The sequence below is a fragment of the Lycium ferocissimum genome, chromosome 9 (assembly GCF_029784015.1).
Source record: "Lycium ferocissimum isolate CSIRO_LF1 chromosome 9, AGI_CSIRO_Lferr_CH_V1, whole genome shotgun sequence".
NCBI classification, from domain to species: domain Eukaryota; kingdom Viridiplantae; phylum Streptophyta; class Magnoliopsida; order Solanales; family Solanaceae; genus Lycium; species Lycium ferocissimum.
Window position 1 is genome coordinate 38,283,953 of NC_081350.1, and position 23,378 is coordinate 38,307,330.

At 34.5% G+C, this 23,378-nt stretch overlaps 4 protein-coding genes across 5 annotated transcripts; all 4 read left to right on the plus strand.

The window, feature by feature from the left end:
* Window positions 1-3,081: 3,081 nt before the first annotated feature.
* LOC132030627 (protein ENHANCED DISEASE RESISTANCE 4-like) lies at window positions 3,082-9,079 on the plus strand. Its single transcript, XM_059420336.1, has 5 exons — window positions 3,082-3,997; window positions 4,895-7,076; window positions 7,818-7,878; window positions 7,972-8,195; window positions 8,774-9,079. The coding sequence occupies exons 1-5, from the start codon at window positions 3,880-3,882 to the stop codon at window positions 8,838-8,840; spliced, it is 2,652 nt and encodes an 883-aa protein (XP_059276319.1). The 5' UTR covers window positions 3,082-3,879; the 3' UTR covers window positions 8,841-9,079.
* A 968-nt stretch (window positions 9,080-10,047) lies between these two features.
* On the plus strand, window positions 10,048-11,533 carry LOC132069487 (plant UBX domain-containing protein 7-like). Its single transcript, XM_059462830.1, has one exon. The coding sequence runs from the start codon at window positions 10,262-10,264 to the stop codon at window positions 11,507-11,509; it is 1,248 nt and encodes a 415-aa protein (XP_059318813.1). The 5' UTR covers window positions 10,048-10,261; the 3' UTR covers window positions 11,510-11,533.
* Window positions 11,534-12,903: 1,370 nt separating this feature from the next.
* Window positions 12,904-17,854, plus strand: LOC132030628 (protein trichome birefringence-like 23). Its single transcript, XM_059420337.1, has 3 exons — window positions 12,904-13,468; window positions 14,704-14,990; window positions 16,682-17,854. Exons 1-3 carry the CDS (start codon window positions 13,228-13,230, stop codon window positions 17,453-17,455), a joined length of 1,302 nt encoding a protein of 433 aa, XP_059276320.1. The 5' UTR covers window positions 12,904-13,227; the 3' UTR covers window positions 17,456-17,854.
* Window positions 17,855-18,484: 630 nt separating this feature from the next.
* Window positions 18,485-21,888, plus strand: LOC132030629 (high mobility group B protein 13-like). Of its 2 annotated transcripts, none has more exons than XM_059420338.1 (8): window positions 18,485-18,975; window positions 19,558-19,680; window positions 19,809-20,083; window positions 20,314-20,419; window positions 20,505-20,570; window positions 20,661-20,831; window positions 20,915-21,097; window positions 21,564-21,888. In XM_059420338.1, exons 1-8 carry the CDS (start codon window positions 18,565-18,567, stop codon window positions 21,690-21,692), a joined length of 1,464 nt encoding a protein of 487 aa, XP_059276321.1. In that variant the 5' UTR covers window positions 18,485-18,564; the 3' UTR covers window positions 21,693-21,888. The 2 variants fall into 2 exon arrangements, with proteins under 2 accessions (XP_059276321.1, XP_059276322.1); XM_059420339.1 differs by having other exon boundaries at window positions 18,486-18,975; window positions 20,918-21,097.
* Window positions 21,889-23,378: the final 1,490 nt, after the last annotated feature.

Below are 23,378 nucleotides of genomic sequence, written 5' to 3' on the forward strand. Positions count from 1 at the left end.
ACAAGTCGCAACATTGTGATTCTTTTTGTGTCCAACACAATATTTGGTGTCCGTATTGAGATCTCGATTAATTCAAATTTGCATCACGTAAGGCTATTTAAGGGGGAACCGTTCTCTAACTAATTTTTTTTTATACCCAGAATTTGAATCCGAGACTTCTAATTAAGGATAAAAGAATCTTATCTATTCCGCCACAATCCTTATTGGTGCAACATTATGATTTTAATTATGAATTCTAGTAGAATTTTGATGAGGTTTAGGGCTTACTTTATGTCAAAAGTATGTTACCTATGAAACTTCTGAAACAAACAACTAGAATTAGCTTTAGCTAAAAGGAAAAGAAAATCAAAACATTTTCCAGGAATATTTATGGTTGCAAACAATCAACTAGTCTAGTCTTCTTGCTTACACCTGATCGTTCTTTAATCATTACGGGTACCACGTTGGTTGGCATTTATTGTTAAATATCTACGATTTAAAAAATAAATTTATTGTACAATACTCCAATAAACTGGAATATTTACTAAGTCAAACCTAAAAAATTCAAACTTGTTAATTAGTTCTTCATCTTATACTACTATAATTGATTTTCCAATAGCTTAAAGTCATCCTCACTTGCATCATGATCCGTATAATAATCGTGGATGGCAAATGCTTGTTCAACCCTTAGTTTAATTTGCAGGTAGCAAAAATGCAACCATTTCACCTAAAATTTTATTTTAAAATTCTAAACATCGATTATCTTTTGATAAAAACTTAATCTAACTCTTGCATCTTCTTCCTAATAATTATTATTGTAAGATGCATGATAAGCTGATGGGTGGTTCTAATTTATAAAAGCTTGGCCACAACGAAGCCAGATACCCTAATATAAGGAGTAAAGTAAAGACGATAATATGTGAAACATAATATATACGAAGAAAATTTCACTTTCCGCTTAGGTATGCAGTAAGTAAGTAGGTATCTTCTTTTATTCCCAACGTCTATTCAAATGTAAATATCAACCTTAGAACTAATAGACTGCGATCAGTTGTTTATTCATAAGATAATAAATAATTAGCACCAAATGATTCCTAATTATTTTTGTTCCTATATTTCATCAAATAGTTGAATTTGATACTAGATTGTACCTTTTATGCTGTTAATAACAATATATCGTACTACTTATAAGTCATAGTTTGACCCGTTCATTTGTCAAAATTGTCACGTTAAATAATTCTTATTCTCGAAGATCTAAGTTTATGGCCGCAAGTCAACTGTCTTCTTGGATGCACAATGAAGAAAGAAAAGTCCAATGTTCCAAGAGTTTAACCAAAATAATCATCATCCCTTTTCTCTTTTCCGGTTCTAATCGAAATTATCAATCAATAGTTGGAGAATCTTAGTGGTCCACTTGGTTTGACTAACTGAATTTTCATTTTGTAGGTGAAAGTTCGATTTCTACCTTGTAATCCCCTTTCTAATTTCCTTAGAGAAAAAAGGTGGCAAGGCATTGTTCCTTAACCAAGTAATAAAGAGAGATTTTAATTAAACCCTTGGTCGATATTTGCATACAAGTCAGGAGTGCGAAGCAAAGTATTTTCTTGAATCCTTTGGTTAGGAATTACAAAAGAAATTTTTTCCACAAAAAATGTGAAATCAATATAGTTCAGTTTATTTTAAAAAAAAAAAAAAAAAAAAAAACTAGGATTGCTACAACTAAGAAGACAACATCGATAACATGTTGCACTTAGCAAAGAACAAGGAGTGTGATGAGATGGTTGAAGTTCCTCTATTCGAATTCTCAAATTCAAGGTTAGTTGTTAACATAATGTAATAACAATATGAAGTTGCTTCTGTTAGGAAGCACTTTACTACCCAATGTGGAACTTTCCGGCACAATCCTATATTTAATCGGGATTACTGAACACTAGGTGGGAAAAAAAAACATTGTATTACCAAATAGGCCACTATTATTATTTATAATCCCACCATTATTTTATTTGTGAACCAAACAATTCATCCTAGTGGGCGCCAATCAGAGATGATCAGATTTGAGAGTTACAAATACTCAATAATCAAGAAAAAGAACATTGTACTTCAAAGACAACAATGTTTCATATCCTAATATCCACAAAGATTTGCCCCTAGTGCACTTTTGAAACCAAAGTCAAGAAAAGAAAGATAAGGGCAAAGAAAACAAGATCTTGTCAACTAGTATAAGGATGAGGACCAATTCCCCAATAAAGACCGCGGCAAAACAGTAAAAATATTCTTTCTATCTTCAATAAGAAGTCTCGTATTAGAGTCTTAAATATAAAATCGTCTTCGTTAGAAAACGCATTATCCTCAACGTGAATTTCTCGATATGAATTCGAATTTAATTGTGCCACATTCCTATATGAATTCAAATTTTATCGTACCACAATACAGACCCCGACATAAATTTGAATTTAATCCTGCCACAATACATGATCTTTATACAAATTCAAATTTAGTCGTGCAACAATAGAAACCCCGGTATGAATTGCCACAATTAAAAAAAAAAAGTGAGTACCAATTAAAATTAAAAAAAAAAAAAAAAAAAAGTGAGTACCAAGTCGCTCAAGAGGCAGAGCAGACCACATTAAAACTGCTTTTGACTAAATATACAAAACAAACAGCTAGCAGGCCCCATCGCTCTCTCTTTGGCTTCGTCAAAGCCTATTTTTTTTTTTTTGAAAACGATTTATCAACCACGCCTTAAAGTGAAAACAAAACAGTGTCGTTTACTAGAATTTACCAAACCTAACGACATCGTTTGTTGCTGCGAATATTGGTACCCCTGTATCTTCAAAATTGTTGTCATTTATGACTTTACTCCCTCTGTTTGTATGTTGCCTTTTTATTTTACTAGTCCCCTAAAATATAGTATTAATTAGGAGAGGTTGTCTCAAGTTATAATCTCTTTATTAAATACTTATTTTATTTACGTATTATTTTTATTAATAACAAAATTATATTAAAAATAAAATAAAAGAAAAAGTAATTAATTGTAAATAAATTAACACGTGCGACAGATAATTTGAGACGGAAGGATATGACTTTATAATGTAATCTGAAAAAAGCAAGAAATTGTCTAGAAACGGGTCACTATTATTCTCTCTTTTCTTCTCTTCCCTCCAAATCCAAACCTTCCCTTTCCTCTTTCTTGGGAACATCAAATTCTACAAACCTTTTTTTTTTTTTTAACAAGAAATTGTTGGCTTTTTTCCTTCTCTTCTGAACGGTACTGTGAAGTTTATTTCACACTTTTTCTTTTTATGTGTTGCTTTTGTACTTCAAGTGTTAAAGTTATCATCTTTGCAATTTTTACTTAAATCGGTCTAGTCCAAGAACCCATTTTTTCATTTGGGAGTTGTTTTTTTTTTTTTTGAACAAGCAATTGTTGGTTTTTTTTCTTTTTCTTTTTACCTTCTCTTCTGGACTGTACTGTGAAGTTTGTTTCACACTTTTTCTTTTTATGTGTTGCTTTTGTACTTCAAAGTGTTAAAGTTGTCATCTTTGCCATTTTCACTTTAATTGGTCCAGTCTAAGAACCTATTTTTGCTCTTTCCATTAAGTTTTCTATTTCAGTTTGGTGTATATTCTTGTATACCAATGAGCAATAATGTTATCTTTTGTTGCATTTCTTCCTAAATTTGTCAAGTCCAAGAACCCATTTTGCTCTTTGCATTAAGCTTTGATTTGGGAATATTTCTTTTTCAATCACTGTGTTATTTTTCTTGTATGATACAGTTATCACCTTTTTGCTATTTTTGCGTAAGTTTTTCAAGTTCAAGACTTGATTTTGTTCTTTGAATTGAACTTGTATCTGGGATTTTTTTTTTAAACCTTTTTCACAATTTTGGGTTCTTGAAAATGGCGGAAGCTTCTTCAAATGTTCGATTGGTTCGTTGTCCTAAGTGTGGAAATCTTCTCCCTGAGCTGCATGATTTTTCTGTTTACCAATGTGGTGGTTGTGGTACTGTTCTCAGAGGTATTTTTGTCTCTATTAATCTATTACTCTATATTTTCTGTTGAATTATGTAGGACTAATCATAGAAAAGTTTAAACTATTAGAGTGGATTCTAAGATGGTGTTTGAGTAAATGATGACACGAGTCGAACTTATGTGAAGCAGTGAGGATCATAAAGCCAACACGAACTTGTTTGGGACTGAGGCGTAGTTGTTATAAGATGAGCTTAAATAAATAGTAAGGATTCATATAGCTGACATGAACTTATTTGGGACTGATGCATAGTTGTTGTTGTCTGAGCAGACATAGATCTTGACTTCTTAATTAAGCTGTTTGGCCATGAAAATTATTCACTTTTTTCCGGAATAGTTTTTCACTTTATTTCAAAATCAGTTTTAGGTGATAAAAATTCCAAACCCAACTCGGAGTTGAATTCCAAATTTGGAAAAGTGTTCCAAACCTGTTTTCCAACTCCATGTTCATAAATTCCAAATAAAGTGCTTACTTCTCTTCTTTGCAAAATGTATAACCAAACACAACTCCAACTTCATAAATTCCAAATGAAGTGAAAATTATTTGGAATCTATGGCCAAACGCCTACTAAGTTTCACCTTCACTGATTCACCAAAAACTATTTTCAACTTGCTTGGTCTAAGAAAAGATTCAGCCCCGCGTGAGGGGACGAATTGAAGATGAATAAGTAAAAGGTGCCATTTCTAATGGTTTAAACTTTTGGATGAGGCTGTTCACATAGTGATTGAACACTTTCTCCCTGTGCATTTGTTTCTTTAGTATTCCTATATTCAATATAGCAGCACTTTTGTAATATTTTGCATATATGGTAGGATAAGTTTCGAGCTGAATCTTGTTTATAAGATTCTAAAGTTCTTTTTTTTGCTTGTTATTATGGTGTTGCAGCAAAAAATAAGGGGATTTTGGATGATGGCTTGTCTGAGGTATCAGATGGTGAAAAGATTAGAGCAGTTCCTGATAGAGGAGACGTTGCTATGACTGTAGATACTGTTTCTGATTTTGATGAGGAACGTAGTGAATTTCAACAGGGTAGGCTGACAGAAGGGAGAAGTCATAATGGAAGAATGGTTTCACATCGTCGGGTCATTTCAGGATCCAATGATAAGGAAGTTTTGGATGATTTTGATAAAGCCAGAGAGGGTGAACCAAGTTTAATTAAGTCGAGGTTAGATACTAGGTTTAGAAGAGATAACTATTATGATGACAAGGAATGTAGTACTTCTAAAGGCAAGAGGGATCATAGTATTGGGGTGGATAATTACTGGGGAAAGATTAATACTGTTGAATCTGTCGGTCTCGGTGTTAGCAACGGGCTTAAAAAGGTAAGGCCTTTGATGGATTCACTAGGTTCAGGACCACCTATGGACAGTCGGTACATGGATAGATCTTATGCGAATGGTCCTAATGAAGGGCCTTTAGAAAATGACATGGGTTCTTACTATGGCTCTGTTAACCATAGGAGGTACAATGGTGGTTTGGATGGGGTAGCTGGAGTTCCAGACTTGGAGAGCAATAGAGCCGAGCTCTTAAGGAAGATCAATGAATTAAAGGACCAACTTAGCCGAACTTGTGATGTTTCTGAGAAACCTAAGGATTGGGTTCCTGTTGATGGAAGGATCGCTTCAACATCCATTGATCCTTCTAGCAGGTATGATGTGCATAACCAGGGGTATTATGGTCCATCTAAGAATATTCAAGAGCGTCCATACACATATGGACATCAAGGAAATGTTCCTTATAATGGTGCACGTGGTTCAATGATGCCAGACTCTTATCCTTCAAACAACTTTTCACATGAATTTCTTGGATATGGACTGGAATATCGCCAGCAAATGCTCAGAAAGCCTCCCCGTCAGATGCCGTATCAGCATTTTACCCCAACATACCCTGAACATCATCCTGGGCATCATGCGGATAACTTCTTCATACCACATCCGCATGAAGCCCTTTACCACCAATCTTCATGCTCTTGTTCACATTGCTTGAACCGAAATTATCATGTTCCTCCCGTGATTCAACCCTCCGGTTTTGGCACCCGAAGGTCACGAAACGGCCCTGCTAATCCCATTCTACATCAGCACATGAACTCTGTGGGTTATCATGAAGGGCGGCGGCTTACTAGAAGTCATAGTGACTTGGAGTCAGAAAATGGTGGCCTTGGTAATCAGCGTTATCCGAGAAGAGTGGTTGTTGCCCATAGAGTTGGACGTGTATATCAACCTATAGCAGGTGGGGCACCTTTCGTTACGTGCTGTGGTTGCTTTGAGCTGCTGAAGCTGCCTAAGAAACTAATGATAACAGGAAAGAGCGAGAAGAAAATGAGATGTGGATCCTGTTCGTCCATAATTATATTCCAACTCGGTAGCAAAGAGTCAGGTGCATCCGTTCCTACAGTAGTGAAACAACTGTCTGCAAATGAGAATCTTGAAAATGCTAATGGTGGTTTTACGAATGATGAGATGAGCCCTTGGTCTGATGATTATGATAACTCTAACTACCATTTCACCGATACTAAGCTCGAGTCACCTTCCAGGAGTCAGAAATCAAATTCCACTGAAGCTGAGAAGGGGCATAATGGTCATTTCTCATCGTCTAGTCTTTCTGAAGATGAGCTAAGTCCAGAGAGTCCAACTGAAATGCCCCTAGAAGATGATCCTCTACCGCTTCTAGATTCTTCTCAAAACGACCATGCTTATAGTGTTTCTCCCAAAGACGTGGTGGAAAAATACAGGAAGGAGGAGGACATGAAGGAAAACAGAAGTACCTCTAGGCAGAATTCTATTAAAGATTTATCTATGGCAGTGGAAATGGAGACGAACGGATTTGTACATAGTGCTGTGTCTGTGGAATCGATTCAATCAAGCAAAGAGGAAAATTTATCAAAAAGTTACAAGGGTGGTGATTCTTTTATGGGCTTTATAAAAAGGAGCCTTGGAGAATTATCAAGATCTCATCAAAGTTCAGAGAACGTACGAGCAAATGTGTTTGTGAATGGCAGACCGATACCAGATCGCATTGTTAAGAAGGCAGAGAAGTTAGCTGGGCCCATTCAGCCAGGAGATTACTGGTAAGTACATCTGTACTGAGAAGGACAACGGATATTATGTGATATAGTAGTTTAACAATGCTTATTAGTTCGGCCTTTTCTTGTTTGCTTTCTCATAATTCTGGATGCTAGTAATTGCTGAGAAGAAATTCATTCTGTTCACCTCGTCCTGAGAAAATGACAAAAATGATCCCTTATGTTTGAGAGTAGGTGCAAATTAGTCCCTCAAGTATGCACTTAACAGTTTTGGTCCTTTAAGTTTACCAAAAGTTAACACTTTTAGTCTCCGTCAAATATGACTGGAACTATGAAAAAGAAAAAAAGGAAACTCACATTTATAGGTACAATTTTTGTAATTTCTGCTATTTTAAATTTATTTCTAGAGTCTGGTGTAACTTTTGAGGTGTAATTTTTGCTATTTTTTTTATTTAATGTCTAATGTAGTTTTTGTGTTGCGTATTTTAATATATGATTGGACTTTCTAGTATTTATAGTTAATTTTTGACCGAGACTAAAAGTGTTAACTTTTGGCAAACTTAGAGGACCAAAGCTGTTAAGTGCACACTTGAGGGACTGTTTTGAACCTACCCTCAAGCATAAGGGACCAATTTTGTCATTTTCTCACCTCGTCCTTGTAGCGAAATTTACATTGTGATGCTAAATGATTGTTTTCTTGTGGATGCGATTTTGCTTTTTAATATGATAACAACCTTAGATATCTGAAATTTGACTTCAAACTCTCTTATCTAAATTGTGAACTAGGTATGACTACCGAGCGGGCTTTTGGGGAGTGATGGGCCATCCCTGCCTTGGCGTCATTCTGGTATGATTCGATACTGTCTGATATAGAACATATCTCTTGGATGAATTTTTATGGATTACCAAATTGATGAAGTATTACTAATTTTGCTTGCAGCCAAAAATAGAAGAATTTAACTATCCAATCCCAAAAGATTGTGCTGCTGGGAATACAGGGATCTACGTGAATGGACGCGAGCTCCATCAGAAAGATTTAGATCTACTTGAGAGCAGAGGTCTTCCTATCACAAAAAATAAGTCTTATTTCATTGAGATCTCGGGAAGCGTTATCGATGAACACACTGGTGAAGAACTTGACGGCCTTGGCAAACTTGCCCCAACGTGAGTTACCTATTCGATTAAAAGCTAAAGTTCACATCTTCCTGAGGACCTAGCTTTATTACCTACATCGAAACTTATGCATGCATTACAGGAAATTTCTAAAGCTAAGCATATGAACTTATGCAATCTAAAGCTAATCATATGAACTTATGCTTGTAACATTACAGGAATACAGGAACACTGTAGGTGAATTAAAAGTCATTAGTTGGCATAAATATTAGATCTCTCTTATGGTTAAGGTTTAGGACGGAGTTGTTGGCAGGTTAAGTCTAAATAGTTATCCCTTCTTCTTATTGAATATCCGACTTCTCAAAAAATGGCTGTTCCAACTATAGATGAACATACTGAGAGAAATTTCTGTGAAGCCTAGCAAATTATTTCGAAATTCAAAGATTTCTACTGCTTCATTCATAATTCCAAAATTTGATCAAGTATTTTGAATAAAAAGTTCAAACATGCAGCCTATTTTTTTAGTTTGTTTGCCATATCATCTTTCAAAGAGGAATTTGTATAGCTTTAATGGATATTTTTCGTGCAACCTAATCTGATTTTTCACTGGCTTTTGTTATTGCTAACAGGGTTGAAAAAGTAAAGCATGGATTTGGTATGAAAGTCCCAAAAGCAATTGCAGATCAATATGTTTAATTGAAGGTGCTTGCTTCAGTTGCTTTCGATCACCGAAAAGATAAATGTTTTCTTCTTTGGTATGTAAACCTGAAGTGAATTAGATATGAAGCCTGTGTAACTAGAATCTGTAGATTTCTTGTAGTAGAAAATGTCATGTTATTTGGTGACAAAACTTAGATAATGTAATTATTTATTGATTTATCTTCTTTAATGTAGCCTCTCATCAATTGTACTGAATCTCACTTACTGTTCACTTCTGGTTAATTTGTTATATAGAATGGTTGCAAACTTCTTGAAGGAACATTATCCTGCACTTATAATCTATTTTCTGATCAAGGAGACTGATGAGTAACTACAACTACACCAAAGGTAGAATTATGGATCGTGTTTTCACATATGTTTTCTTTATCGCGCTCTAATTCACATTTTCAAGTACCTTTAATCTGGCATATTTACTCGTCACTGATTAGACAAAGACTAATTTCTTGAAAGTTCTCTTCATAATCCAGTTGGCTAGCTAAGCACTAAAATCAATAAGAGAGAGCTGTAAACTGAACAAGAAAATCCATGCAAACTTGCACTGCTGAAATTGTGTTAAGATCAGGACTAGGGGTGTCAAATGGATGGATTAAGTTGAATTTGGGCAACCCACATTAAAGATCCGCTTATTCATTGAGATGACAAAGCTTCCCACTAGATGCAAATTGCCACACCAACATCAGGTAGAGTTAATAAATGGGACCGGGCTACCAGGTCGAGGACATTTAGCAAACTATGGCTGTGCATTATTATCTTACATTTATTATACCTTTTACTCATCGGAAGATGGATTTAAGTTGCAAAGTCACCTACCAATTATATTGGTGTTGAAGTATATGCGAATAATGATAAAAATTACAGTCAAATACCATTCGGCTATCTAGTTTACAAAATATGTGATAGTAATAGGTAATGTATAGTTTATACTTAATATACATATACTATACATTCTATGAATATAATGTAAACACCTATACATCTAATATGCATACCTATACATATAATATACATACATATACATACCTATACACGTTATATTTACGCAAGTATCCCTTGGTATAATGTCACGTTTCTTTACAGGAAAAATTCATATTAAAGACAAATAATTGTAGAAATTAAATCAACATTGGTAATCCTAAATTGTTTAGGATTGGTAGTTGCTAGTTTCCTAAGCTCATTCCTGAAATTAAATTTTGTACTACTATAAATATTTGCAACCCTAAACTGTCTAGGAGATGGTATTTCTTATTCCTTAGTTGTTTAGTTTCTTTCCTAGTAAGAATCAAAATAAGTTTTCCAACTCCTCATCAAATTGGGTCTTGTACTATTATAAATACACATATTGCTCTACCTATTTCTTTCTCATACAAAATCATAGCAAACAAAATAAACTCAAAGCAATGGCTTACATATTACCTGACGCCCAACAGATGTTAGTTTCTTCTTTTCTTGAAATCGCCGTTGGCCAAACTACCAATACTGCCCAACAGTTCCTTCAAGCAACAAACTGGAATCTTGAAGAAGCAATTCAACTGTTCTATAATGGAAACAACGACGTAGCAGCACCAACACCAGCAGCATCTCTTAATTCTTGGGACGACGATGATGTACGTCCTCCTTTACCTGTAAGACGTGAAGTTCTTTATGGTGACTATTCACGCAACTTTGACGAGGAAACATGGAATAATAGTCCTGTCCATGAGGAAACAGATGAAATATCGTCTTCTACTTTAGATACAAGACACAATAGTCTTGCTTCTATGTATCGTCCACCCTATGAATTAATGTACAACGGGCCATTTCAGAACGCAAGAGATGCAGCAATAGCGAAAAACAAATGGCTCTTAGTGAATTTGCAATCCATGCAGGAATTCACCTCTGCCACTCTCAATCGAGACACCTGGAGTAACGATGTTGTTGCTGAGGCGATCAAAAGCAACTTCGTGTTCTGGCAGGTTGATGATGATACTGAGGAGGGCAAAAAAGTGTGTACGTACTATAAATTTGAGACTATGCCTGTTATATTGGTAATTGATCCTATAACTGGTGAAAAAATGCGTTATTGGAATGGAATGGTTGAGCCTGAGAATTTGTTAGAGGATGTCATGTTTTTTCTAGATCAAAGCCCTTCAGAATATCACGCGAATCTTATTCATAAACAGCGTGGAAAAGGAAAAATTCCTTGCGATAGAATTAGAGAACGCGATGAATTACAAGAGATCAATGAAATTCCTGATGACTTCAATAAACGTTGTGGAAAAATTCCTCGCGATAAAATTAAAGAAGGCAATGAAGTACAAGGGATCAATGAAATTACTGATGATGGTGAAGTTGATCAAAAGCAATTGTTGAATAAGAAGATTGTTTATCTTCCTTTGCCTGAAGAACCAAAGTGTGATAGGAATTTACTATGCAGAATCGCGATTCGTCTTCCTAATGGACGTAGAATTCAGAGGAATTTCTTGAAGACTGATTCAATTAAGTTTTTATGGTCTTTTTGTTCTACTCAGTTTGAGGAAGCAGAAACAAGGCCATTTCGATTTACACAAGCTATGCCAGGAGCATCGAAGTTTCTGGAGTATGAGAGTAATTTAACTTTTGAGAAGTCAGGTTTAGATAATTCTATTGTTTCAGTCACAATGATGTAGAGTTGATTGAATTCTTTAGCTTCCTTCTTTAAATGTTATATTTTATCTTAGAATAAGTTTTTTTTTGTTTCTTTATCATAGAGAGCCAGGCTTGTAGGGTTTATTTAATCAAAAAGAGATTCTTTTCCTCGACGATGGGCAAACTTACTACTAGTAGTAAGCGCAATGATCAAAGAGGATTTTGTTCCTTCTTAAAAAAGAAAATCAAAATCAACATTTATACTCTAAAATCAGGCTATACATGTGAAGGTGTTAGAGAATGCTACATTATTTCTCGTCCAAAAGTCTCACATTACCAAAAAACAAAAAAAAATCCATCTTGTTCACTCTTCATTAATCAAGTGCCTATAATCTAATTGAAAGAGTGAAAATATACTAACATCTTATTAATTAGATCGAGAATCAAGAACAAAAGCTCGTTGTTAACTCGAAATCACGCATGCAAGATACGGATGCTATGTTGCAATATTTAGATTTTTCTTCATCCTTAATTAGCCTACTTTCACTGGATTGTTATAGTAAAATTTAATGATAGTTTGTTATGTACAAGATTTGCAACATGCCAAAATGGGCACTCATGTAGTAATTATATTTTCTTTAGTTGGTAAACTAATGCATCAACTAAACATAATGCTACCACAATTAGGTAAGGGGCATAAACCATAAAAGGCAAAATGTATATCTCTCAATCATAATAATGTTGTCCCCTATTTTGGATTCTTCGTATTGAAGAAGCCCAATCACCAAAACGGCACATCATTAGATGCAAATATATACTTATTTGTGAGCTTGCTTATATTAAATGGCCCAAGCTTGAATGAAGGAGAGAGGTAGCAGTAGACGGACAACCAACATAATACTAGCCAATTCATGATAAATTCTCATAATTTGGGAGAAAATGATCCCATATATTTATTCATTATTTGATTTTATGATATTAATTGAACGTAAATAAAGAAGTAAAGATTTATATAGATTGCCTCAACTTATTTGGATCTGAGATATATTATTGTTATGGTATTTTATTAATTAACGACAATAAAAATGAAATTAAGACGACGCCTAATTCTAATTAAGTTACTTAAATTCTTTTACATAAAAGATCTTCTTGGCTGTCATTCAAAAGGTCCAATAATTTATTTTCAGACATTTTGAGGCAATTATAGATTCAATAATGTATATATTAGACATCTTGAGGCAATTATAAATCCTAAAAAGTAATTTTAATTGGTCAATAAAAATCATTATTTTGTTTTTGTTTTTTATGAGTTTAGCCATTTTGTCATAAAAATTACAAGGAATTTTTTTTTAAAAAAATTCAACTTCAAACACTACTACTAGTATTTATTTTCAATTCCAATCATATTTAAGGCCAATTGAATTGAATTTTCTTATTTGTTTTAGATCTAGGACACATTTTATACATACAATAATACAAATTTGGTGCTAAGGACCGCAAATTAAAATATTCCCTGGTTCTTGTGTCTGTGAATGTCCAAATTCCAAACCGAAAAAACATCAATTGTTTAACATTTTTTCATGTTATCACTGTATTGTTTACAGTAGAGATTTGTCGGTTGTTCCAACTTGCATTTAATACTGTATTATCCTCTCTATATCTACTTCTTGTCACTAAAGCTAAATACCCTTTTGAAATCTTTAGCTAAAGATTACATTTTTATGCATTTTCATTAAAGAAGAGCTCAGAAACAGTGTTAATGTTGAAGAAAATGTTGGTTCATTGGAAATCTTGGTGGAGGTCTATTTACAAGCAAAATCATTTTATTTTGATGTTGGGTTTTTCGATTTTGTTGGTTGGTCTTGTTTTTAGGCTTTTATTTTTAAGATCTGGTGTGATTGTCGATGTTCAAGAAACCCCTTTTGTTAAAAAGGCTCTATTTTCACCACCACCAGTTTCTTTCAGTTTGCCTGAAATTGCAGATCAGATTGGTGATGAAGGTAATTTGAGCTTTTTCCCAATTCTTGGTTTTCTAATTTTGAGTATGTAATGTTAGAATGTGATGAAGAATGTAACTAGTTAGTGATCATTTATTGTCCTTATGGAAGAAGAGTTGCATAATTGAGAATGTGAAATTTAAGTACCTTTGGATCTGTTATACAATAAAACCTCTATAATAGTTTGAAATGCTGTTAGATCATAATATCATATGATATAATATAACATGAAAAATCAGTTCCAAAGAAAACTTGAGCGTTATAATGAAATGTTGATATGGAGGATGGTTGATATAGAGGGGTCTGACTGTAGTTATAATCTTTAAAAGTTTATGTTTATATTAATTATACTCGCTCTATACAAATGAGGAGTGTGTGAGTGATATTCCGTATTCATCGAGCTATGATCATGAATGCGCCTCTGATTTTTCACGTTGCCTTTAGTGATTCTGGCTCTTAGGTGTGCAGTGGATTGGCTATAATTTGTTTGTCTGCGGCTGTAGTAAGTTAAAATGTGCTAAGAATGGATGCCTTATTATTCCTTTGTTTTTTCATTTGGTAAGCCTTGGGGTTGTTGTCTAGCGAGGGGCTTGACGTGATTGAAATTGTTACCTATAGGGGTTGTTTGGTTGCTGGTTAGGAAGTGCATTATTCCTGTATTAAAATCAGTATAACCAGTACCATGTTTGATAGCATTTTAGTCGCTGTGTATAAAATTCAACATACCAAGTACGGTATTTGGTTACCATTTTACAATCCTGTTTAACTAATACATGGATAGAGAATTGGATCTTTTTGAAAAGAACCATTTTTTGGTGTTGGTTCTCCTCTTTTTGGTATACGGCTTGTACATGGGATTTCTCCAATTGTCATTAAATTATTTACCTTATATAAAAAGAATGAGGGAATCTATGTACTATTTTGTGCAGGGCTGAAGATGGAACAACTAATACATGAATAATTAAATTCTGCATAATTGATCCTTGCATTCTAATCACTGCATTACTAATAACTGCATTACTAATACCTGCATAACTCTAACCAGCAACCAAACGACCCTTAAGTGTTGAAGTTGACAAAGTACATAGTACTACATTTTGTTCGATTCGCTTAGTTTGCTCCACGTCATATGTTTGCTGATTAGTTATTGTTGTCCCTTTATTTGTCTTATTTTGGAATGTCAAGTTTGTTATCTCCGTTGTCTCATACTGACGCTTGTTTCCTTGTCCGTGCTATAGAGCAAGCAGGGAGGTGTAACCTTTTCATTGGAGATTGGATTCCTGATCCAGCTGGTCCTGTTTACACGAACGAGACATGCAAATTTATTGAAGACCATCAGAATTGTATTAAGAATGGCCGGCCAGATACTGGTTATCTTTATTGGAGGTGGAATCCACGAAATTGCAAGTTGCCTCAGTTTAATCCACATAAGTTTCTTCAGTTGATGATTAATAAAACATGGGCGTTGATTGGTGATTCAATATCAAGGAACCATGTCCAATCATTTCTTTGCGTACTCTCAAAGGTAACAAATTGATCTTTTTAGTCTTCATTGCTTGGATTATCTTTTTCCTCGGAGGCACAATACATTCTGCTCACTTGTCTTGAATAGTCGTCGTTCAATTTCTCTAAATTACTTTTGTAAGTTTTGGTTGTTCTTTTACCATGTTTCTGCCATAATTTAGGATTGACACTGATCAAATAAACAAATGATCTTTTTGGTCTTCATTGCTTGGATTGCTTTTTTCCTTTAAGGCACGATATATTCTGCTCACTTGTCTTGAATAAGTTAGCTCTTAAATATTTGCCTTGGACATTTTTGCTTATCCATTTAGTACAAATAAATGATTTTGGGATGAGATGGGATTGTGACGTTCCACTTCCATATTTGGTGTTCTCGATTATATTCACTCCGTGCCACTCAAAATGAACCTTCCTGCTTGTGTTGTTGAAGAATGGGGTAGAGAAAAGTTTGTCCAGAAGTAAACGGTTGGACCAGTACAGTTTTCTATACTAATAAAAAATGCATGGGAACTGTCTATTTTTCAAAAAAGGTGGACAGCATTTGGGGCAGCCCAAGAATAACAGCCAGTCAGCATTTGGGACAGTATTTGTTTTGGATCTCATTAAATTTAGGTAATGGTGTTTCAAACATTAAAGTAGTGTGTAACTTTATATTGCATGGAAGCTATTACATGGAGATACCTTGAATGTTATCTGTTGAATGTTTTTAATCACAATTATAATGTTGCCAGAATTTTTGCCTGTGTGAGAACAGGCATTGTACTTCTTGAAGAGATGTTTGATGGTTTCTTTCAACTTCAATTTTTAGTTGAAGCCTTAAAATCTTCCTCGGTCTTCCTATTTGTCTTTGCTTCCCCCCACTTTTGGTCTCTGCTGGGAAGTGCTTGTAACTTGTTAATTATTAAGCTATCAAGTTCGGTTAACCCCAACAGCCAACTTGCCGTACCAGGTTTCAGCATACACTTCGGTTTGAAGACCTAGAGTAATTGACATAAGGAGCCTCCTGTGTAAAGTTAGAGATTTGTATCATCTTGGATTTGTCTGAAGATCGGATTGCTTATATGACAATTTTATAGAGCACTAAAAAAGTCAGTTTATTGCAGAAACTATAGTCTTATCATTTATGTAACTAAGATATCTATTAACTTTTCGATCTCGGATGTGACTTTCGGGCATAATGGATGTCTCACTTAATGCTGGCCATCCGGTCAGGGAGGATGCAACTTTACTGGGTTCATCTGAATCTATACTGTCGACGCGGAGTTTAAATTTATGTGTAAAAATCCACTAAAATTGCAACAAATGAACCCATAACTTTAAAAATATAATGGGTTCAATATTAAGAACCTTAAAGGTTTAACCCTTAAAGTTTAAGATCCGCCTCTGCATCCGGTGAGCAAATATATTGCTTGCAATTGTTGCTAGTCATCAAGTGATTATGAGGTTCTATCCATCTTTATAATTTCTTGTTTGTATAATCCACAGAAGGATGTGATGCCACTAGTTGAAAGTTCTGATTTTGTGAACTTGTCACTCTTCTAACTGTATGTTTGTGCTTTTTTTTTTTTTTTTTCAAAAGTCTGCAGCTTTAGGTTTCTTCTTGAGCCAAACTAGGTGATTTTTGAAAGGAGTATCCTCTATGTATGAACATGACTTTGGTCGAAGTGATCTGATTAAATGATGCTATTTCAGGCAGAGGAAGCCATTGAAGTATACCATGACAAGGAGTACCGATCCAGGAGATGGATATTCCCGTCATACAACTTCACTGTTTCAGTTATTTGGTCCCCCTTTCTAGCACAAGCAGCTATATTTGAAGACTACAACGGAGTTTCCACATCCGAGATTGAACTTCATCTCGACAAACTTGATACGAGTTGGACAGATCAGTTTAACAATTTTGACTATATGATATTTGCAAGTGGTGAGTGGTATGTCAAAACCGCAATCTACTACGAAAACAATGCAGTATTGGGCTGCCACAACTGTCCCAAAAAAAACTTAACCGAGCTCGGTTTTGACTTTGCGTACCATAAAGTTCTTGGAAATTTTTTCAACTACATTCTCTCGTCGAATCACAAAGGCATGATCTTTTTCAGGACCGCGACACCTGACCATTTCGAAAATGGCCAGTGGTTTAGTGGTGGAAATTGTAAAAGAACGGAACCGGTGAAGGAAGGTAATTTTACTTTGAGCGAGATTAACAAAATTCTACATGAGATTGAGTTAGAGGAAATCGGTAAGGCTACAGCTAAAGCTTCTGAGAAGGGTTTGAATCTAAAGCTTTTCGATGTAACTGGCCTTTCGTTAATGAGGCCCGACGGGCATCCAGGTCCATACAGGTATTTCCAACCATTTGCAAAAGATAAGAATGCAAAAGTTATAAATGACTGCTTGCATTGGTGTATGCCCGGACCTATAGATACCTGGAATGATATGCTAATGGAGATGGTGTTAAATGGTTAATGAGATGAACTTGTGAATTGGAAGTTGTTTTCTTAAGCAAATATTCACTGGGATGGCATTTACTGAGCCAGAATTTGCTGTGTATCTCTACTCTGTGATGTGAATACTAGAGATCGAAGGCACACAACGGGTGTTCCTCGCGACTATGTTCCTCTGATGATGCATCAGTTTGCCTATACATAATTTTTTTTTATTTTTTTATGGAGAAGTTGATCTTGGTTATAATGTTATTACCTGATTCTCATATATACATGATTTTTCAGGAATCTGTAGTGGGGATTTTTTTTGGGGGGGATTTGGAGTATTGATAGAGATTTGTATCAAATGAGAAGTTGATGGTGGTGAATCACAGATTGTATTGTACACTTGTACTAATAAAATTTGCAAGTCACAAGCAAAGATAGTTTGGTGCAGTTTTCCACTAATTACTTCTTTGATATTCCACATTTTTGAATGATAAATAAAGATCTGAGAAGAGTGTTGTTTTTAGGTTGGTCTAGAGTCTTGATATGTGAGAGAGGTCTTAGTCACATGAAAAAATGTGATCTTTACAAAAATAGTCCATCGGATTCTTTTCCTAGCCGGTATATGTAGATAACAAACTGTATATAATTTTATACATAATTTATATACGACTTATACATATGTTACACATTTGCCAGCTATTTTTAGTTTAAATGGTTATGTTGTTGATGGTGAGCGATTATTTAAGTTATTTCTTCTAAGTATTTTTTGTCAATGTTATGCTTCTACTTCAAAAAAAAAAAAACAATAAAGGGGTTTAAAAGATTTTCCTTTTTAGCTTTAATTTTAAGATTTCTATTGAACGGAGCATTAAGTTTTTTCCCAATTTAAGAGTGGTTACAAGGATATAGTAAAAAAACCAAATCCCATTCTTCTAACGGTAAAGTCTTTTAAATTCTTTACTTTATGAGCCTTGAAACCCAAAGCGCTCTTTTGAAACGCAGCAGCTTCTGAATTTTCAAAAAACTAACCGTTAGGTCTCCATTTTCCTATATAAACCTCCCTTTTTTCTCCAAACCAATACCATTAAAAAAAACTTTTACTTTTCTAGCTTTCAACCTTTTTGTTCTTCAAACCCCATAGCCATGGCTACTGTTGCTGAAATGCCCCTTGTTTCCGACCCCGTTCCCACGAAGAAAGGGAAGTCGAGAAAAGCGTTGAAGCAGAAAAAACCGTCATCAAACGAAGCCAATATATTGGCTGGAACTGTAATTCAGTCGCCTTTTAAAGAGAATCTTGAACCACAATCCCAGAAGAAATCGAACAAGACGAAAGGGGCATCAAAAGCGAAGCAACAACAAACAGAACAGAGTTGTTTCGAGAAAGAGTTGCTGGAAATGCAAGAAAAGCTTCAGAAGATGACACTTGAGAAGGAGCAGACTGAAGAAATGTTGAAGCAGAAGGAAGAAGAGCTCGAAGCCCGAGGTAAAGAGCATGAGAAGCTTCAGACTGAACTCAAGAAGTTGCAGAAAATGAAAGAGTTCAAACCAACCCTGGTATGATTCTTGAATCTTATTTTCGATTAGAGGCTGATTCAGGATTTAAATTTGATGAGTTCAAATTTTAAGATTTTTTAGCATTAAACTCGTTATTATGTTAAAATTATGGGTTCGGATCTAATATTTCATGATAGTGTTAGTTGGATTTAACATGATTCAAATTTAATGAGTTCAATTTTTAAGTTGTTTTAGCATTAAACGTTATAATGTAAGCTTATGGGTTCAGACCTAATATTTCATGATAATCTTAGTAGGATTTTACATATATCTATATTATGTGGAAGGTTATAGGTTCAGATTAGAGGCAAAGCTAGTAGTTTGAGTTTAAGAGTTTTGGTAAAATGCAACTTAGTGGGTTCTTGGTAAATAAGTTATGCATGTTTGGTGGATTTTTACGAAGAAGTACAACATTTGAGCCAAAGCTACCCGTCTCTGATCTGATTTTTCTTTGAGGCATTCTTATCGAAGCTGAAATTTTTATTGTTTGGGATTGAGGCGCAGTTGATTTTCTATGTTTTGTTCATTTTTGTAACTAGTTGTTCCAAAGCTGACATTTTTATTAATTTGGATATTTCTTAGAACTTCCCTATGGTGGTACCTCTGATGGACAAAGAGGAAAAGAAAGAGAAGAAAAAGGTGGATCCTTCGAAGAAAAGGCCAGTACCGCCGTATCTATTGTGGTGCAAAGACCATTGGGATGAGGTAAATTTGAAGAATTTCATCATATCTCAATTGAAAAATGTTCTTTTAGTACTGTTGGTTTTCATAGTGGGAGTCTGTAATGTTCTTTTAGTATTGTTGGTTTTCATAGTGGGAATCTGTTATTTCAGGTGAAAAAAGCTAATCCAAATGCTGAGTTTAAGGAGATGGGAAATTTACTAGGAGCAAAGTGGAAAACAGTAAGTGCAGACGAGAAAAAACCTTATGAAGAAAAATACCAAGCTGAGAAAGAATCTTACTTGAAGATTGTTGGAATGGAAAAGCGCGAAAATGAAGCTATAAGGTTATTGGATGAAGAGCAGAAACAAAAGACAGCTATGGAGTTACTTGAACAATATATTCAATTCCAACAAGGAGCTATAATGAATGAAAACAAGAAGAAAAAGTAAAATTCACTTTCTCTGAGTCATACTTATTGGTGCAGACGAACTTTAAAATCTTATATTCACCTTATTAGTTCGTCTGGAGTTACTTGAACAATATATTCAATTCCAACAAGGAGCTATAATGAATGAAAACAAGAAGAAAAAGTAAAATTCACTTTCTCTGAGTCATACTTATTGGTGCAGACGAACTTTAAAATCTTATATTCACCTTATTATTTCGTCTTTATAGGAAAGAAAAGGACCCCTTGAAACCAAAGCAACCTTTATCAGCATTTTTTCTGTTTACAAATGAGCGTCGAGCTGCTTTACTTGCTGAGAACAAGAATGTGAAGGAGGTAAATGATGAGTTATTTTGTGTGTTTCTGGATTTTCCTTCAATAGAGTTTATATAGTTTCTAAATCAGTACTCGCATTTTATAGGTGGCAAAGATTACAGGTGAAGAGTGGAGGAACATGACAGAGACACAAAAAGCTCCCTATGAAGAGGTAATTTTGGCATTGTCTTGGAAAGTTGAAACCCCTTTGTCTCAATGTTTCTATTTTTTGAAGCTTAGAAAGGTTTTTTGACATATGCAGATGGCAATGAAGAGAAAGGAGCAATATCTGCAAGAAATGGAAGTTTATAAGAAGATGAAAGACGAAGAAGCTGCTGAACATTTTAAGGAAGAGGAGGAGCTGATGAAACTCAAGAAGCAAGAAGCACTTCAATTGCTTAAAAAGAAAGAAAAGACAGAAAATTTAATCAAGGTTTCTTATTATTGGTCTAATCATTCTTGATTCAATTTGTAAAAGTTGAATTGTCTTATTGATTGGTTTGTTTTTATGACCAGCAGAAAACGAAAGAAAATCGCCAAAAGAAGAAACAAAAGGAAGACAATGTGGATCCTAACAAACCAAAGAAGCCTGCTTCATCGTTCTTCCGTTTCAGCAGAGAAGAAAGAAAGAAATTAGTCGAACAGAGACCTGGAATCAACAATTCTACCATTAATGCTCTCATTTCGCTGAAATGGAAGGTATAAAATGCACATTTTTCAGTCCAAAGTAGATTTTTTTTCCCCCCCCCCCCCCCCGAATGTGTGTTGATGGTAAAGTTATCTCCATCTGACCTACGGTCACATGCCTGACCCTGAATCATTACCCCCATGTTGTCATTAGATTATAATGCATTTTCCCCGACCCTGTCATTACAATTCTACCATTAATGCTCTCATTTCCACTGAAATGGAAGGTAGAAAATGCAGACATTTTACTGAAGGGAGAGCCTTGGAGCAACGTTAAAGTTGTCTCACAGGTTCGAACCTAATCAACCAGGTTACATACATGACACCTCCTAGGGTACTTTTTATTTAGTGTGTACAACATGACAGTTGTCTCCCCTAGGTTGGGCCCTTCCCTCGACCCTGCGTGATGGCGGAATGTTTGATGTACCAGACTGTTCTTTAGTGTGTGTTGATATATAGCTATTGTTTTGATGTGTAGGAATTGAGTGAAGAAGAAAAGCAAGTTTGGAACAAGGAGGCAGCTGAAGCAATGGAAGCCTACAAAAAGGAAATGGAAGAATACAACAAAAATGTTGCTGAAAAGCAGAACAACAATGAGAAGCAATGAGAAATAATAGCTATTATCAGAGATCTGATTTTTTAGAAGTTCAACTGGTTATGTTGAACATAGATTGACTGCTACTTAGAGTTGAAAATTGAAATATAGTCATTAGGTGTCATTTCAGTTTCCTTCTTGTTAGTTAAGTACTCTTTCCTAATGTCCTTTTCATTTGACTTCTAATGGATGACTTCGGATTTAGCCATATTTGAGTTTTCACACAAACTTTACGAGGTCTCTGATAGATATATTATAAATATTACACACAAAACATTGACTTACACCATCATTTATGGCTAATTGCTTTAAAAGAAACTCTAATTGAAAGTTTATGTAAACTTTTATGAAATTTAATGTGAAATTATTGTGGTCAACACCATAAATGATGGTATAAGTCAATGTAAAATTAATTTGTCAAACATAACTTTAATGTGAAATTATTGTGGTCAACACCATAATTTAATGTAAAATTATTGGTCAATCGTTTTTCTTTTTCATTTAAAGATTGGGCGAAAGACCTTCTATGAAATTTAAAGATTTCATAAACTTTTATGAAATTTATGGATGATTAAAGTTCACAAAGGAGGATCTAATAAGCTCTATAATTTGCTTCCACATGAATTAGAAAAAGAGGGCTCAAATGTACATTGACTATCCTCAATTTTTTAATCTAGTTTTGCCTACATTTTGAAATTATGCGCTTATAATGTATATTTGATATTTTAGTTCTTTTTCGAATATTTATATTGGTTCAATTGAACTCATTATTTACCTACTTAACTACTATATACGCCACTAAAATATGTACATATCATAAAACTTTAAAACCACATAAACTTCAATTATAACCCATGAATATCAAAAAGTAGATCCAACTCTTAATTCCCATCTCTATCAAAATAAGCATTGAATTGCAACAAAAAGTAGGCGTAATAGATAATAGATAATCTCACACTATTCAAAATCCTGGCTCCTATCTCTTGATCTTGATAGGATTGTGGATTATTAAGGAAACTGTTCCTCTTTTAATGTTGAAATATTTACAACAACTCAATTATTGATGAGCCCACAAATAATTTTTGGGTGTGCGCAACTGCGCAAGTGGTGGATCTTTGAATAGGACTAATTGCTTAGGAGAAAATAACAAAAATGGTCCCCTTATTATTTGAGGTTAGGCTCAAAATAGTCTTTTAAGTATGTTTCTAGACAGTTTTGGTCATTTAAGTTTGCCAAAAGTTAACATTATAAAACAAATAGTTATGGAACTTTATTTGTTCGATTTGAAACTATGAAAACGAGAATTCCGTGGGAATTCACTCTTACATGTATAATTTATTATTTCTAGCGTGCAGTGCAAATTTTTGGGGTGTAAATTTTAGTATTCGATGAGACTTTTTTGATGTTTATGGTTAAATCAATTTTTCCCCACTGTTTTCTTCAAATCTAACAAATATATATTGTCAAAATCTTTGACGGAGACTAAAAATATTAAAGTTTGACAAATTTAAAAGACATACGCAAGGGACCATTTTGAGCATACCATCAAATATGGGGGACCATTTTTATCACTTTGTAATTGCTTAGTAAGCAAAAACAATATTAGTGGAAAAAAGAGGAAGAAACGAAATAAATTCATTTTTAGACTTTTTGGTGCGTGCAATATTTCGCTAGCATTGACATCACTTTTAGGAGTGG